The following is a 17879-nucleotide window of genomic DNA, read 5'->3' as shown; positions in this document are numbered from 1 at the left end:
TGTAATCAGCAGCTGACCTCCTCAAAGGTTTCTCTCACCACCCATAGCTTCACTGATACAGGTAATTATTATACAACATTAAAAAGCAAAACTCTAAAGCAAATTCAGACAAATAAACGACATCAAATGTGCCATATCAGGTGAATTTCAAAAAAATGCCACAAAGAAATCACAGCTGCTTTACCCTGACAGGTCCAAACTATTATACATAGATAGTATTCATCAATCTGAAATCATTCAGAGTGTTCTTATCATTATTTGGTTGCATTGAAATCAGGTGTAACTGGACCAGTTGAAGTAGAATCAGAAAACTGAGGAAGCTTCTCGGAATGGAGCAGTGAGACATCTCCAAGAATCATAAAATGGACTACATGTTTATGTAAACTTCATAACACAATTCTTATGAGATATTGTTGTTTAAAACAGACGCTTAAAGACCAGAAAGGCAGGTCAGGTCACATAATAGCTCACTACGACATTATCATTTCAATCACAATAGTTCTAAATGTCATATTACGTCAAAAAGACCAATGTGCAAGAAAAGAAAAGAGAAGGATGAGCTGCAGGTGATTAAATATATCGTTCTCACTCGTTTCACTGTCTCACACACACTCAAAGTGAGGAGAGATTTTCCCAGAGCTCCACATTAAAGCTGATGGTCGTAGAAACGTTGTAATCACTTGCGGTGTCAAACTGCTACAGAGGCGACAAGGAGCGGAGGAGCAGATGTGTGCCAGAATACTTTGGGATGATTTCTTAACAGCTCCATGAATCCATTCATGCATCACAGGCGCACCAACTCCACTGTTTAACACCACAGGCGTTAAACGTAGGTTGGTCAACATATTTGTCTTTGTTACAGTCACGCCACTGATGCAAGCGGAAATGCTTGCAGGCGTTACTTCGGTTGTTGCAGCTTTATTCTTCATTATGGAAAATGATGCATATTGTTGGTTGTTATAATGGAGGTTAAAGTACAATAAAGCCATGAGAAGTGCTGACGCTGCGTACTGCTCCTTTCATTTGTGTTTAGCCTTTCTGCACACCTTCACACCTCCACAGGGACTTTAAGGCAAACTGCTCAGCTCAGGCTGCACCTCTCAGCTGTGGCTACGCACACTCTCAGTTAATTACAGGACCACTTCTGTGGGACTGCACAGTCAGCAGGTTTCACTCTGGTTATTGTGTGTTTGGGGGGGGGGGGGGGACTCAAAGTTCCCCTCATTATCTGCTCACTCTGCGCTTACTTGTTGTTGTTGTTGTTAGTGTCTCGTGTTGCTGGTGTGTACCACCCCCTGTCAGCGGACTCAAGTACTGATTACTGCGCACAACAACAAAGCAAAAAGCATTTTATTTGGAGAGTTGATTGTCAGCATAAACACGCACAGGACATAAGTGTATTTTGGCAATAACATAGATTTACATAAATTACAGTGACAGTGAAGATTAGTGTTTGCATTTCTTTTTTTTTTTGGGAGTGTTTCTGCCGCTCATGTCTGCCACAACAATCGGCGCTCAAAACATTTCCTAAAGAAAAGAAAGAAATGGCAGGAAGAGAAAAATGATTTCATGATAGATTAAAAAAAAAAAAAACAAGTAGGCAAAGCTGTCATTATGCACTGTATCAGAATCTGAATATGCAAACAAATGCATACCTGTTCCAAATCCATCTCCTCATTCATATGAAAGTTAAGTTCCTGTCCTGTTTTCTCCACCTGCAGCCAAAAGAAAAAGAATGTACATATTTAAAATGGACCTGGCATGTGTACACTCATACAATAAACACTGGTGCATGAGTTTATATGTTGAATTATAACTGTAAGGACTTTAAAGAGAGTAATAAGTCATAAAAGTGTGTCTTCCCAGTAATTGTGAAGTGATCTTCACAGCAGTAACAGCTATTTTTGCTAAATATCTTCTTTATCACACCATTTGGAGGAAGGTGCTGTTTTTTTTTACATACCATACTAAGGAAGTGATGAAAAATCATGGGTTTTATGGAATAAATTACTTTAAGACAGTGGACAGTTCATCATTGTTGCGCAAATGGGTTAACCCGGATAACAAAGAGGTCACTGCAACACATTGAAAAAAGCTGTTTCATTGTCCAGACACATACTGTATGTGACCTGCTCTCATTAATCACCTCAATTAAAGGTCAGCTCTGCAAAGCCCGTTAGCTACATGCAGTGTAAACTTAACATGTGGCATGACCTTGTGGCAACGTTGTTGGTATTGGCGCACAAGCCCGTGTGATATTCCGTTTACCCTTGTCGAAAACCCGATAAGGCGACAAAGGCATTGTTAAAACGTGGAATTTCTTACTTAGAGAATAAATCTTGCTATTCTAGTCTCCTTAATCTCTCCAAGTGCAGCCTAAGCTCAGCGGCCCTGAGCAGCAGGTGTTTGCGTGAGATGTTGTGCAAAGGATTTGTATGATAACATTATTTTATACTGTGGGGCCTACCTTCTGGGAGTCTCGCTTCTCTTCAGAGTTGCGCTGAGCAAACAGAACGGCGTCATGAACAGAAAGGAAGAGATTACTGCGGGCAATATTGTCGTTATCAAAAGCTCCACCAGCCTCCAGTTCCTCATACACCTGGGCTACAGACAACAAATATCAAACGTGGACTTGCATACAGTGGAACTCATTTTGCCTCATATTTATTTCATAATTAAAGACAAATACAGAATTGTACTCACATATTTGCCAAGAGAAGATTACAGATTTAAAGGCTTTAAAGTTATTATCCTTTTTTTTTTTTTTAATTACAATGATTCTTTTCTTTATCCCACTGAGACGTTTTGATTTTACCTTGAACACCAGCCAGGTATAACTTAATGCCCAACATCGCATAGCTGGAGTTCATCTGTGTGGGGAAATAAAAGTATGAATATAATCCCTGAGCCCACTTATTTCTGTAAATGCTGCAAATGAGATTCTAACCTTTATCAGTACTTTGATGCCCATTAGATCAATGAAGCAGACTCCAGCCAAGTCAAGGATTAGGGTGTGAAAGGGCACGGGCTGGGACTTCAGTGTGACCTCAGCAGGACTGGGTGGCCGCTGCTCAGACGCCTGCTCACTCAGCTCAATGTCACTGCACTGGAAGTTGACATAGCTGGTGGGAGGTTCAGGTTTGCTGGCACTGCCCTCATTCCCATCAAAGTCATTTTGCAGGTCAAGCTGAGATATGGTCTAGACGAAGAGGAAATACACGCAGGAAGGAGACGGGTGTATACAGAAAACCTTTGTGGTGTGGAACTGTACAAAAATGAAAAGGTGTATAACCTTCATGTTAGCCAAAGAGCTGCGCGTCCTCCTTCTCGTCACTTTGTCCGTCTTCTCCTCTTTTGCATTTTCCTTCGCTAGAAACTTCTGCCTGATAAGCAGAAGTTTCCCAGGGTCAAGTCCAGTCTAAACACAAAAAGGCCTCGGTGAACACTTGCACGCCATATTAACACAGGGGCTAAATTTAAATGAACAGAAACAGACGTCCTTTTTGTTCACTTTACCTTTTTGATGAGCCTTTGTCGAAATATTTCAGCATTTGCAAAATAGAGTGGTGAACAGTAGTTCACTATCTTTACACCTGTTACTGGCATGACCTGTGGAGTCATTACAAAGGTATAAGATGTGTACTTACCAACTTACTGGTAATCATTACTGTATGCTATCTTCAGTGTAATGTTTACAAATCAAAATCTAATAAATATTATGGATAATCAAGTTGAAATTGATCCCACACACATTTTTACATCGTTATTATTAATCTATTTCTTGGTGATTATTATAGAAATAGGATGGTATAACCATATTATTACCATATTGTCACTGTACTGTAATGTAAGTTGTTACCAAAATGTAAAATGCTCATACCTTATTGTAAACTTTTGGGTTTTTGTAGATATCCATGTCCAAAATCGGACCCATTGCTGAACCATTGCGACTGTGAAAAACACCATTCATCTAAAAATGTATTATTCTGACAAAAATATAAATGATATAATCTATTATATCTATATCAATAAACTGTGCCATTGAGTTATTACGAGTTTACTTACAACTGTGTCTTGAATATCACGACCAGGATGGAAAAACCCACCCCGATCACCACTCCATAAGGCAAGCTAAGAAAAAATGTGGCCAAAAATGTCACAATCCACACAAACTGCAAGAAAAAAAGAACAAATAAGAGGCTTAAAAAGGCATTGTGTTGTGTTCCAGTTCTGCATCCCATGAATAACTTGGACTTACACAGTCTAATTTGCTCTTCTTCCATAAGTAATAAGGATCAGACAGTTGTAGGAGTGTGTTTTTGAGGTTGACTGCAATTAAAGCTCCAAGCACAGACTGGGGAAACCAAAAAAAATAAAAACAGGTTTTTCTTTTATCCTCTATTGAAATGTTCTGTGGAATTGTTTTTAAGGTGCTCCTGACACCAGCTTACTTTTGGAAGTGGTCTCAGGTACGCTCCCAATGCAAGCATGGTAACCATGACAACCAGCAACACACACAGACTTGCAAACTATGGGAGGGCATAAGTGAAGGTGTTAGCATTTTGAGGTACAAGGAAGACTAAATTGAAGTCACAGTGCACTCACCTGTGATGTTCCCCCGGCGTTGTCCACAGCCAGAGTTACAGACAGAGCGCAGCAGATCACATGGATCTTAAAGAAGGACCCGAGAAAATTACTGCAACCGAGAGCCAACATTTCCTGTAGAGGAACACACGGGCAGTGTTTTTCAGAATAAACTCAGGAGACAAAAACTATCAAAATGCAGTAATTGTACCTGGTTGGGATCCACATCATAGCCGTGCTTGGCTGCCAGTGTCCTGCCCATAGCCAAGTTGATGACATAGCCCACTATTGCCAGGGAGAAAGCGACGCTCAACATGTCTTCCCACTGACTCACTGTTGGCAAGATTGGTGCTGGGAACCTGGAAAGCAGAGAAGAGTAAATTAATCTGAATTAAATTTGCAAATTGCAAATTTCCCCATGTGGGACGAATAAAGGATTATCTTAATTTTATCTTATCTTATCTTAAATTGTTTAAAAGATTAGGTTGCATGGTTCATTTTGATGAACGATGCAGCAGAAGCAATATGCTGACATTTGCTTTTACCCCAAAGGGATTTCTCCCACTATGTCCATGTGATAGGTCTCAGGAAGATGCAGTGGGCCGGAGACGGCTGTTGCGACCACCACCTGTGCAGAACAGGGATATGTTAGAAAGCAACATGTGACATGAACTAAATATTGCAGAATGAACTACATACAATAATGATTTCCATAGGAATGGGGAAGGGCACTTTGTGGCGGTAACGTGCACTCAGCTCCTTCACGAGGATAAGAACTGTGCCACAAACCAGAGCAAACACTAACGACGCTATGTTGGTATCAGGAAGGCCGACTATAATATCTGCAAGAGTCTGGAACAAAGAGTTAATATTACATAGTTTACATAGTAAATCAGCGACCAAAGCCTTTTCATCTGTGTTCATTCAGAACAAGAAACGGATCACTCACATATACAACAGCCAGCGGACCACTATAAGGTGGCACGTTGATGCCAAAGATGTACTTAAGCACAGAGATGAGGATCTGCAGTCCGGCAGCAGTCATGAAGCCTCTGATGAACGACTCTGACAAATAGATGGCAACAAACCCGAACTGCATGAAGCCAAGGCCAATCTGCATCAACACAAGTGGTTTAACATTTAAGATCTGACCGTACCTTTTAGTTTAATGAAAAAACACTGAGCCTTCAGCGGTACAAGCACCTGTATGATTGCAGTGAGACAGGCCAGAGTTCCAGATATTCCCAGGCGAACTTCATTCATCCTGTCTGTGTCCACTATTGTCGCATTAAGAGTGGCGTTGAAATGGCTGAAGTCAGACTCCGGGGCGAGCTTAAGACAAACGGTTCCCACCATAATGCTGAGGACAGCGAAAGTACCTGGACATAGCAGTTTAGGTGTCACATCTCCTTTCTTTGCCTCTCTGCCATCTGGTTAGAGTCAAGCTGAGTGCAGCGGATCTGCATTGTGCAGCTCTGGCAACTTATCACTGTCACCCTGTGAAGATCGCAGTAAATAAATCATTCTGATTTACCTGGGACCATCTGGTGAGCAGTGCCCATGAAGAAATATGGGATGAGGGGAAAGAAGGAAGAATAGAGGCCGTTGACAGGGGGGAGATTTGCCAGGAGGGCAAACGCCATGCCTGGAAAGAACAGAAACCTTTTTATAACTGTCAAATAAATCATAAAATAAACACTGAAGGAGCGAGAGTCAGTCAGTGTGTTATTACACAGATGGTAAAAGGAGAGGACTGACTGACCTTGGGGAACCTGAATGGTGCCAGCGCTGACCCCACTGATGACATCACACAGCAGGTTGTCTTTTGCCTTGTACTTGGGCAGCCAGCTCAGTACAGGCAGATGTCTGAGTAACAATCCCTTCAGTCTCGGGACAGAGCATCTGACAGAGACAAATAAGAGAAACGCTTTGAAACTCTCTGGTTCTCTTGTAGTTACTCTGAAAAAGCCAATGTCACTTTGTGTGGAGTCATCGGGCCGTGACACTCCGCTATCTGATCACAACACAAAGCTTGTCAGTCAGACACAAGATTTGATCTTACACCACACAGAAAAAGAGTTCCTTTTTTTTCCCCACAAATCCACCCTTACAGTAAAAACATGTCTTTCAAAGCCAATGAGGGCCATTCATTTAGATACTAAGCACAGAGAAATATCAGGCAGTTCACTGAGATAAAGACAATTAGAAACAGATGAATATGATGCTATGTTCGATCTTTATCAGATGGAAAAAAGAAAGAACATTGAAAGCATTTCCTGTCTTGTAGACTGTCATCGTATCTTATCTTATACAGTTCAATGTGGATTTATTTCAGACCTCTATAAAATGTCCTTAGAAGATCTATGATGTGGGTCTTCTGAGTAATTTACACAGTCTATGACCAACAATGCAAACTGTAACCTCTTCTTCCACCATTAACCTGGTTAAAGTGGATTTGGAATCACGCAACATGTCTAAATCAGTTGGACATGGCCACTTAATTAATCATGTGCCATTGCATTTATAAGACTCAGGGTGGATTCATATTTTAAAAGGTGATTATTGAGCAACACTGACTTCTAGCCAGATTGTTCCCTTTTCTCTTAAAGCCACATGTGGGATGGTGAACAGGAGAACAACTGTTTGAAACTAACAAGACACATGTGCTTGTGCCAGCTCTAAGACAAGGCAGTGCATGTGCTGTTCATGTTGACTCTGCAGCAGGTTGTGTAGTTTCTGTACCTGAAGAGTTTCTTTACTTTTTCTCCAACGGGGAAGTGCCTGCTCTTCCTGTCAAACTCCCTGTCGAAGTCTGGCAGGTTGTACGCCGGCCTGTCGACCACATAACGCGGGCTGTCCTGATGCATGGCTAAAGCATGATGAAGCACAATTAAGGACAGAAAAGGAAACGGTGCAATCGCAAATGAGAAAATTATAAGAAATATCAAGTCATTGAAACAGTACTCATTTAACGTTATTTACCAGTTGGTAACACTTGCTAAGTTAAGTCAAGGGTACAACATAGAGTGTGTGGAAATGTGCATTTGTACGAGGTTTCAAAAAGATTGTTATAATAAACTTAAGTCTACATGAACTGAATATCAAAAAAGTGATAGAGCATAGACCCTAATCTAACCTTGAGAGATGCGGAACCAGCCACTGCTTGTGACATTCGTAAAATAAACACAAGCTCACTAATGTATGCTGTATAATATACTTTTGCATGCAGAAATAAATGTTGTCATTATTTTGAAAGTTATTAAATCTGTTTTATACTTTAAAACAAACTGAAGAACATCCACAATTAAAAACACGCTAATGTCAACATTTAGATCACACATCTGTTGGAAGTTGGTTAACTTTTTCAACAAACTTAAAAATTACTTAACACACAGTGACAATACAGTTCACTTTGTTAACGGTTCTGTTCTGCGTAATTTGTAAATTTAAAGTGACATTCTAAACCAATGCTTACCAAAAGTATATTATACAGCACATTAAATAATCAAAATGTAAGTAGCAATTAAGTGCCCACATAAACCTTACCCCTCCGCTGAAGCGAGCAGTTAAAGCCTCTAGATGTTTGGCTGGGATGTGCGTCATGCTCACCTGTTTTATTTCTTATCAAGTTGCTTTAAAGACACTCTGCACCTTGTAGGTGGAGCCTGAAAAACTGAAAACCGGGAAAAACTTTCATACAACCTTGCAGGGGAACAAAGCAGATCACTTAAACTGCAGTGTTGTACAGACCAAGCAGACAGGATGCTATTAACAATAAATGCATCTTTAATAGGTTCCATTTCTATATACAGGTAGCATTCTTACATTCAGTTCAAAATCCCAACCAAAATGACAACTTTACATGTTTTATGGTAGAAGGTAGACATACGCTACAGCTGGAACTAAACCACTCACATAGCCTGGTTTAAACTTGACACAAATTATAGTAGGTGTACATGATACATACTATATAAATAGTGTATTTCAACATTAAAAAGGGTGAGACATTAATGACAGCATGTGAAACATTTGTTCTCCATTGTAACAGGATGAGTGTGCAAAACAAGGTCATCAATATCAAAGGTAAAGTGCAATTATTTAACAATTTCTTCTTTCTACACAGGAATGTGTGTGGACCCCATACAGAATAAGCATGTCTCCCCCTGGTGGGACAAAAGATGAAAAGCACTAATTCCACAGCAAAACCTTTTTCGGGGACATGATATACGGCTGCACTATTCAGATCAAATGAAACAAGAGCATAATAGTATGAAGTATGTATATCGTACACTTCCTTCTTAAGATCATACATTTACTAATGTTTCAAAAAAAGCTGCAATTGTGAGTGCACTTTTTCAAAATAGTGGTCGACAAAATAAAAAGCACTCAAATTGCTTGCCTTATAATCAAAGGAACTAAAAAACAAACTTAAGTTACTAAGACAGTGATAATTTTTAAGAAAAATGTTAATTTTGGAGAGCGACACGCCAATCATATAATGTCCACTTCATAGCATCAGCATGGTCTCAGCTAAGTGGTTTTACTTTACTTTAGTTCAGCTTTGAGGGCATTTTCATTTTAACAACTACTAATTGGATTAAAATGTCATGGTGTGGATTTCCTTTAACATGTTAGGTTTCAAAAATCCCCAAGATAAAATCTGTCTGATAATCTACCAACATGCCTCCAACAGTTCCAGTCTTCAGACATGGGAAATATGATTTGTAGGTCATTAAAAGTAGGAGAACAGGTTACAATATAAACACAAGACGAGTTAAGCATGAACAACAAGTGAAACTCCGTGTGGTAAAGGTCAAATTACTTTTTTTATCTAGCCACGTCTGTTTTTCCTAGTCGTTACAAAAGCTCTTTGTCCCGCTCCTGCAAACAGCCAAAATCCTTCCATCAGTCCACTCATCTATAAAATCATTCTCTCAATCCTAACTAGAAATCGCTGAGGATGCTGATATCTGCAAACTCCTGACGGTATCTGTAGGAATACAAAGATAACAGGAACGACCACTTCAGAGTCAGAAAGCTCCACACACTGGAGAGGTAGAGGCTCCTCGGGTCAGTGGGAGCTGAGGGACAGAAAAAGAAGAGTGATGACGACTTTCATTAGTAAATCAACCCGCTCTGCTTTGGCTCAAAAATCATACTTGTTGCTGTGCTATTGTGAAAAATATTCTCTGACCATTTTTGAATATAACAAAAGAAGGGGGGTTTACATTGCTTCTGTGTGATGGCAAGGGTGAGGAAGGTAATGAGGCCGGTCACTGCAAAAATGGAGAAGAGCACACCAACTGCGATGAAGAAGCGGAGTCCTTTGAGCCACGTGCGCCAGTAGTCCTGCAGGTACATGACGTGTGTGACCAGACACCAGAGCGCCAACACTCCTGTGAGAAGAAACAAACACACAGCACAGAGACTTCATTAGATTTGAAACATCATTTATATACCACATGCATGGAGATCTCACTCTAAATTGCCCATAGATATGAGTGTGAGAGTGAATGGTTCTTTGTGTCTATGTGTTGGCCCTGCAATGGACTGGCGACCTGTCCAGGGTGTACACTGCCTTTGTCAGCTGGGATTGGCACCAGCAGCCCCGCGACCCTCATGTGGAGGATAAAGCGGTAAACAATGGATGGATGTATGACCTTAATTGTTTATCCTGTAAATTGTACTACATTAGTAGTAGTAACTTAACTGCTAAACTGTGTGTTTCTGTATCACCAAACCTTAAAAACACATGTACACATGTTAACTAACAGATAAGTCATTTGTCATTGCATGTTGATCTTCAGCCAGACCAGAGTTAGACACACTGCGCATGTGCCACAGTTCCCACCCCGTTCAGAGAAGAATAAGACAACAGTGACAAATACATGGTGAAAGTCAGGTCTGTACATTTTTAAGGACTGAGAAGGAGTCCAATTCTGTCATCACTTAGAGAATTTGACATTTTTAAGTATGTTAAATGTGTGTGGAGGTAAACACACTTTATTCGATTATTTGATTTTCCACTAGTGCTTGTATACAAATTGTCAAGCAACGTTATCTGTGGGGACACACGACTTTAACAGGCTTTTTCAGGATTAAGACCTGGAGTTAGGGTTAGGGTTAGTTGTGATGGTTAAGGTTAGGGTTGGATTTCTGTAACTCAACTGGTTATGTATGGTTTAGGTTAGAAATAACGTTTTGTTTAGGCTGTCAAAATGAATTAAATCAGTATATAGTGTGTGTGCGTCAATATAAAATGAGGAAAAACTAAGATAAGCAGAATGATGTGATGAAAGATAACGAAGGGATGTATCTGGTGCTGGTGTTTTACATTAAAATAATCTACTGAATAACAGTGATGAAGCTCTTCTCACCTAAAGCACAGAGGTAAAAAAACAACCAAGTTTGAGTAACCATATAAAATGGCAGGTTGACACTGTTATTATGGAGAGTGACTCGGGGCCTGTGTTGAAAAGAAGGCGCATGTCACGCTGAATTCCACATTATTAAAGCTGCTAATTACATTAACAGTAAATATTCACAGTTCACAGTGAACATACCAGACAGGCCTCCCATGGCCGCCGTCCATGGCTGCTGATAAGCAATATTCCAGACCAAGAAAGCGGACAGTCCAACCAGGGTTCCGAATGTAGCATATCCTATGCTAATGTAGACCCGGTTGATCCCCATTGTAACGTATAACTACGGCTACCTTTACGTTTTAAACGAACCACGGCGACAAACGCGTAATTATAACAACAGACCAGTCTTACGCCAAAGTCAATGGCTTACCGCCACATTATTATGTAATATCTTTGACACTAGCGACAGGGAAACGACGAGGTGAAATTCCATCCACAACAAAACCAGAATGACGTCTTTCAAGCGCAGCACCACCGGCGTTTGAAAAAGCTAGAAATCTTTAGCAGCAACGACTACGACGACAGTTTGGATACAACAGCAACGGAAGAACCATCGAATATGAAAGTATGTGTTTATCTCATAGTCGCCGCAAAGATGGTTCACTGTGGCCGAGAAAACACAGCGAGGTTGACTTCCGGTCTTCTTCAATCCGCCACAAAACACGTCCAAATATCTAAAATACGACGAATATATGCCTCTACTTTGTCCTTATATGACATCTTAAATATACACATAGTTAGTTGCATCAGCATTGGGGAGGAAAAAGTATATGTCAGTAGGTTTTTTTTTTTATATTTTAACTACAGTCATCTATCTCTTTTACTTCAATTATCTTTGCACCTAGGAAACTGCAGCGTAACTCAAACAGTGCCCCAGGTGGAGGGAATGAAAACTGCGTTCTGATGTGATGCGCCTCATTCTCATCCATGAGATTTCCATTTAGCCAACAGCAGGTTATAACGAGTTCTTCAAAATCGTGTTAATGTTAGTAATGTTATACTAAATTAATCCTCAACTACTCTGATAGATTAATTAGTTTGAGTGGGCACATAAAATTACTACTACTACTAATAATAAACTTACTTAAAATATAGTCATAATAAAACAAAAATAATTTTGGTTTCTTTGCTCCTCTCCCACACTAAACAAAATATCATTGATTAAGAGACAAAACTATACATTTAAAGACATCAGCAATCAGTATTTTACATAATTTGTGGCATCATTCGAAACATTAATAGAAAATTAAGATTTATTACACAGAAACTAAAGGGGGGATCCTATGGGTAAATCTATCACCTTTTCTCTTTGTGGGCATCGAGCAACCTCCTGGTCTCTATCTTATCGTTCCTCTCTTTGTTAATTTGATGTTTTATTTTTAATCTGCTGAACTTGTACATGTGACACGTACTGCATGTCTGTCTGTCCTGTCTGTCTGTCCCTCCTCTGTGGCTCTTCCTGAGGCTTTTCCCATTTCCTTCCCCTGTACAAGGTTTTTGTGGAGTTTTTCGTCACTCAATGTGAGGATCGAAGGAAAGAAGGGGTCACATGCTGTACAGACTCTAAAGCCGTTTGAGGCAAATTGTGTTTATGATGTTGGGCTATATAAATAAAACTGACTTGACTTGACTCGAAATGTGCAGGAGAATGAACATGGCACTATAGTCCCACATAAGGTCATGCAAAAATGAAATTCCCTTTGAACACATGAGTTTTTTAGCAGTAAAGACAGTAATGGTTGACAATAAAGAATTTGAAACGCATAACCATAACATAAAATAAGATTACGTCAAAGCAAAAAGTTACTGTCTTTGTAGGCTTTTCCCCCTCAGGGGTCACCACAGCTGATCTTCTTAAATTAGCTTAACTTAAAGAAAACATTATTATTTATTCTGTGCAATCATTTTTAGCTATAAAACAAGCATTGTTCCGCCCTCTGCTCTGAGTTCTTCTGTCCTCGTTTATGTCATGGATCATGAATGTTTCAGATGAACACCATAAAATTTACTTACAACTGTGAAAGGAAAGGAATTGATCATAAACCAAAGACTGTGCAGTTGCTTTTGTTCTGATCCTATCTTCACACACGCACACACACACACTGCTGTGTTCAGCCCGTGCCCCGCAGCGCTCTCTTCATGACCAATCGGAAAGATACAGGAAGCTGTGACCAGCAGCACTCCCCTCATCTCACATGAACTGCACAACTGAAAGAAATCATCCTCAGACATATTAAAGAAGCAGAGGCTAACAAAGCAAAGCAGAAATCTATTGGACTGAAGAGTCTCATAAAAGTGTGGCAGTGGTGAGTTACTGATCACTTCCCAGACTATAGTTCATGATGTTGTTGTTGTTGTTGTGTAAATATTGTACTCTTTTCTCATATGGTGCGTTATACACATTTGGTATTGACAGACTCGTTGTAATTATACTGTATGTCTGACAAGATTCCATGACTAGATGTGTATAATTAATTTTTATAATATATATTTTTATAATTTTTTTTACACAATTTTCTACATGCAAGCTATTTGTTGCTGTTTAGAATTTATTTGTGATAAAGAAAGAGATGAGTGCGATAGAGCAATGCTGGTTTAGCGAGCTTTAACAAATCTGCTGTAATCTCTGCAATTGAGTCCTCATTCGACCGACGGGTCAAACAGATAAAACATGTCTCACCCTGTCTCTGGCCAGGACAGAGGAAGGAAACTCCATGTGTGTGTGTGTGTGTGTGTGTGTGTATGCCAGGCACAACAGGGCAGTTGGCAAAGCACCCATTCCATGGGCGTAGATGTGCTACAGGAAATCCCACTCCACTCTAAATAGAATGCACACACATACAGGGGAACACAAACAGAGGCACTCTAAAAAGAAAACATTGGTTTCCATGTGAAATAAATAAAGTGCATTTACATTTAGCTGCGAGTAAAAATGTGTCCACAGGTGAACGTATACATCACTTATAAACAATGTCGTCTCCCCTGGATGAGGATTGCAAGGTGTCGGAGTTCTCAATAGATGGCAGCATTTGTTTTCAAAATACCAGAGAGGCCTTATGCAATACAGAGCCAACGTGTACTTGTCTTTCTTAAGAAACCAAGATGTCAACAAGATCAGTTTCATAGATTTGTGACCATTTTACATCTCTATCTGACCCTGACTACTTCAAACTCCTCTATTTGGAAAGTGAGGCTATTGCATTTATTTGCTGAATACTTATTTTAATCCTTACCCTAAACCCATAATCTAACCCTAGCCTTAACCTAACCATTTTAGCCTTGGACGTAACCATATCCAGTGTTTATGCCAAAAAAGGTCCTGAAGAAGTATTAAATACAAGTACACACACACACATACATGGTGACTAGGTCATCCTACAATGCATCAGTGTTAATGAGGTTTACTTTTTAAACCCCACTAAAAGGCCACAAAGTAATTATCGTTTTTGAATTTTCTCACTTTACTCAGAAGTAAATCATGGGATTATCAACACCCAATCTAGATTAACTTTGCAGCATTTGTGTCTTTAGTGTGGCTGATGCCTTTCATATTTGAAACCAAAAATAAAAGTCCCTTGAAACAGTCACCTTTGTATGCACTGTTATGCACACGAGACAATCACTTTTTCAGTTACTATCAAGATTCTCTTATCAGTAAAACTCATCATATTTACGTTCCCCGAGGATGTCGCAAGAAGCAAAACTGGATTCTTTCTTGGTGAACATTCTTAATTTGGCATCATAGTGTTCCTGTCAGAAGAGCCTCAAAGTCACACAACTTCAGCCAGAGTGCAGGCAACTTATCAGCAGCGCCTAAAATAGTATTTTCTTTTAAGTTTGAGTCCTTGTTCACAATCATTAATGGTTTACTGGGTGTCTGGGATTGTACCAACCTCATGACTCCACTAACGGCAAGATTTGGGGAGCATTCCTTGTTTGGTCTTGTGTCATTGTAGCTTTAAAATACATGGAGGGAGAACAACGTACTCTACTTTCTGTCAGACATGGGAGTAAGTCACGCAAGTCACAAGTCTTCACCTTCAAGTCTCAAACAAGTCTGGAGTCAAGTCAAGTCCCAGCTTTAAATCAAGCAAGTTAGAAGTCAAGTCGCATGAAGAGGATTTCCCAGATATATTCCACATTTAAATATGCTATTAGTAACATAAACTGCTTCATGGACTCATATATTATAAAAATCAATAAAATGATAATAACTAAAACCGCATAGCCTAAAATGTAAAGAATACTGACATTAGGCCTACATTAAACCATGGAAATGCATTTCAAATATTAGAGATAAACTCACCTCATCATAACCAGCTTTTGACCCACCAAGACGTTAACTAGCATTAACTTAAAATAGCAACCAACTCACTTTCTGTCGTACCTTCCTTTGTGGCATTTGAAATGGAAGTGGTGCTGGTGTCGTTCGGTTGCCAGGTTTGTACGCAAGGCCCATTGTACGAAACCCATTGTTTTCCATGTTTCAAAAACAAATAGTAACGTTAACCTCTCAATATCTGAGAAATTGTGATTATTCCATATATCAAGTCATTTTATTCAAGTCTAAGTGGAGTCTCAAATCATGTGTGAGTGTCAGGTCTAAGTCAAGTCCAGACTCAAGCCCTCACATTTGGGACTTATGTCGCCTCTGCTTGAGAGTTGAGTTCTCTGGATTTTGTGAGCCATCGTATGAGAGCAGTAAAGTCTAAAATGGAGGAGCGCTGGTTGCTGCCACACAGAGAAGGCAGTCCTACCATTTCATGGCCTCCATCATCACAGTTGGAGGAGCAACCAACCAGAGCGTTTCAGAGAATACTAGAGTGGATGTTGTTGTCTGTGTGTCTTGTACAAACGCCGTGGAAAACTGAGGTCAGAGCAGGAAACGCAGCCCTGTGCTAAACAATAGCTGGGATTTAAACAAGCCGTACATAATGTGTCCCGCCTGCAAGACACACTTGACCATGATCCTGTTGTAACCTCTGTTTGACTTGCTTTGCTTTGAACAATATTGACAGTTTCTCTCTTTTTTGCATGACAAAGTCTCTAATTATTACACTTTTTTTTTTTTTTACACAGATACACTTCACGTCATTTTCTCTATGGAGAATTTGCTCAAAACCATCTTTTCTCCACCGAGACATTCTGGAGGAGAGACTAGGGTTGTAAGTACTTTTGCTTCTATGCTACAGAATAAATAAAGGATGACAGTAAATCAACTGAACCACAGGCATTAGGTCTGAGCCAGGGGCAGAGACAATTTGGGGATATTGCAACATAACAAGCTCTATTCCCAACTGAACCATCCAGTAAACCTGTTGCTATAACAGTACACTGTCAAGTCTTGAGGTTTTTGTGTATACACAAACCAGCGATCGGTATATGTGACAGTTGCTGTGCAAACTGTGAACGGACAGTGAAGAAAACAACTGATGGAAGACAACAAGTGCTGCTCTGCAACCTAAACTGTTTCATGCCCTTGAGAGAGTTTATCTGCTTGTCCATGTACCGACAGGCCCAGCTGAGCCAGACAGCTGGACTACCTGATAAGTGTGTGTGAGCGGAGTTCTGCACCTCATGTGGTCGACTCTAAACAACTGCACTGAACAAATTAGATCACAAAGTCCCCGTGTGGAACATCATGCCTCCTTAAATACCCTTGACCGACAATCATGAGCCTGGAGTCGCAGGTGAAAACTGAACAGGTGGTTTATGAATCCTGCTGTGTGTGTGTGTTTGTGTGACGTCAAGGTCATGAAGATGTCAGCTGACAAACACGCCACAAAACCTATTTGACCCATAAATTATTTAGATTGTATGTGGTTCATGCTTGACAAAAGTATGTATGTGTGTAGTATGTTCTATTACATTACATGTCATTTAGCAGATGCTTTTATCCAAAGCAACACTACAATCAGTACAATCAGCCAGGGGTGGAGTCGAACTTGTGACCATGATGTCTTTCACACACAGGGTACTGGTCTTAACCACTGAGCCACTCCACCCCCATGTGGACACAAAGATAGACAGAACTCTAAATGTGCACTTCCTTAATGAAAACGTGATTATTTTTGGTTTGGATTTCCATATTTCAAACACACGTTTGTCAGAGTTTGGGGAGATTTTTAAATATCGTATTTGACATATAGACATAGGATGTGATGCATATTAATAGTAGCCCGAATATTAAAGTTTGGACACCATTATAAATATATATTATATAATATAGATAATGATAAAAAAAGAATAATATTACGAAAAAAAAAGTATGACTTCATTCTTGTAAAATTATGACTTTATTTTTGTAACGTTGTTACTTTATTCTCAAAATATTCTAAGACTTTATTCTCTAAATATTAAAAAAATTTTCCTCTTCAGTTTGGCCCTAACACTTTCTTGCCTCGATCTCTAAATAAGAAGTTAAAGAAATTGTTTTTATTAAAATATCTGCAGAGAGCCGCAGGTTGCAGACCCCTATTTTATTTTATTTTATTTTAATTATTTAATTAATTTAACCTATTAATTAATTTAACCTATTTTATAATTTATTTTTCTATAGGAAGTCACATTGAGCTTAAAACAAGAACATTAATAACACCAGCAAACAATACATAAAAGTGCATAATAATAAATCTGTTAAGTTTTTATCTGACAACATGCGCTTGTGTAGATGTATGCCTGTACCTGTCACCACCACCACCACCAGCATCACCTTTAAAATGGAAACTCCGCCTGTGTTGATGTTTTTTCCCTGACTGTAAAACCTGTACCTGCCCACATACACACCGCAGCAGGTTGGTGTCAGTACTAACCACCTAAAGTCATTACTCAGGCGGTGAAGAATGTCCGAGGGACGCGTCTCTGCACACA

The 17879-nt window shown here is 39.6% G+C and overlaps 2 protein-coding genes across 2 annotated transcripts; both read right to left on the bottom strand.

The window, feature by feature from the left end:
- Positions 1-1338: 1338 nt before the first annotated feature.
- Positions 1339-7451, bottom strand: LOC131468196 (solute carrier family 26 member 9-like). The gene is made up of 20 exons (XM_058642199.1): positions 7327-7451; positions 6347-6594; positions 6119-6229; positions 5788-5963; positions 5534-5698; positions 5284-5436; positions 5130-5212; positions 4796-4943; positions 4606-4719; positions 4452-4529; positions 4259-4354; positions 4066-4172; positions 3881-3950; positions 3517-3609; positions 3293-3418; positions 2948-3199; positions 2816-2870; positions 2468-2604; positions 1656-1715; positions 1339-1527 (listed from the first exon to the last, which is right to left on the bottom strand). Exons 1-20 carry the CDS (start codon positions 7449-7451, stop codon positions 1516-1518), a joined length of 2409 nt encoding a protein of 802 aa, XP_058498182.1. The 3' UTR covers positions 1339-1515.
- Positions 7452-8352: 901 nt separating this feature from the next.
- Positions 8353-11703, bottom strand: slc48a1a (solute carrier family 48 member 1a). Its single transcript, XM_058642618.1, has 3 exons — positions 11148-11703; positions 9813-9980; positions 8353-9665 (listed from the first exon to the last, which is right to left on the bottom strand). The coding sequence occupies exons 1-3, from the start codon at positions 11275-11277 to the stop codon at positions 9529-9531; spliced, it is 435 nt and encodes a 144-aa protein (XP_058498601.1). The 5' UTR covers positions 11278-11703; the 3' UTR covers positions 8353-9528.
- Between the last annotated feature and the right edge of the window lie 6176 nt (positions 11704-17879).

The sequence above is a fragment of the Solea solea genome, chromosome 11 (genome assembly GCF_958295425.1).
Source record: "Solea solea chromosome 11, fSolSol10.1, whole genome shotgun sequence".
Taxonomy (NCBI): Eukaryota; Metazoa; Chordata; class Actinopteri; order Pleuronectiformes; family Soleidae; genus Solea; species Solea solea.
This window is presented reverse-complemented; position numbering and strand designations above follow the sequence as displayed.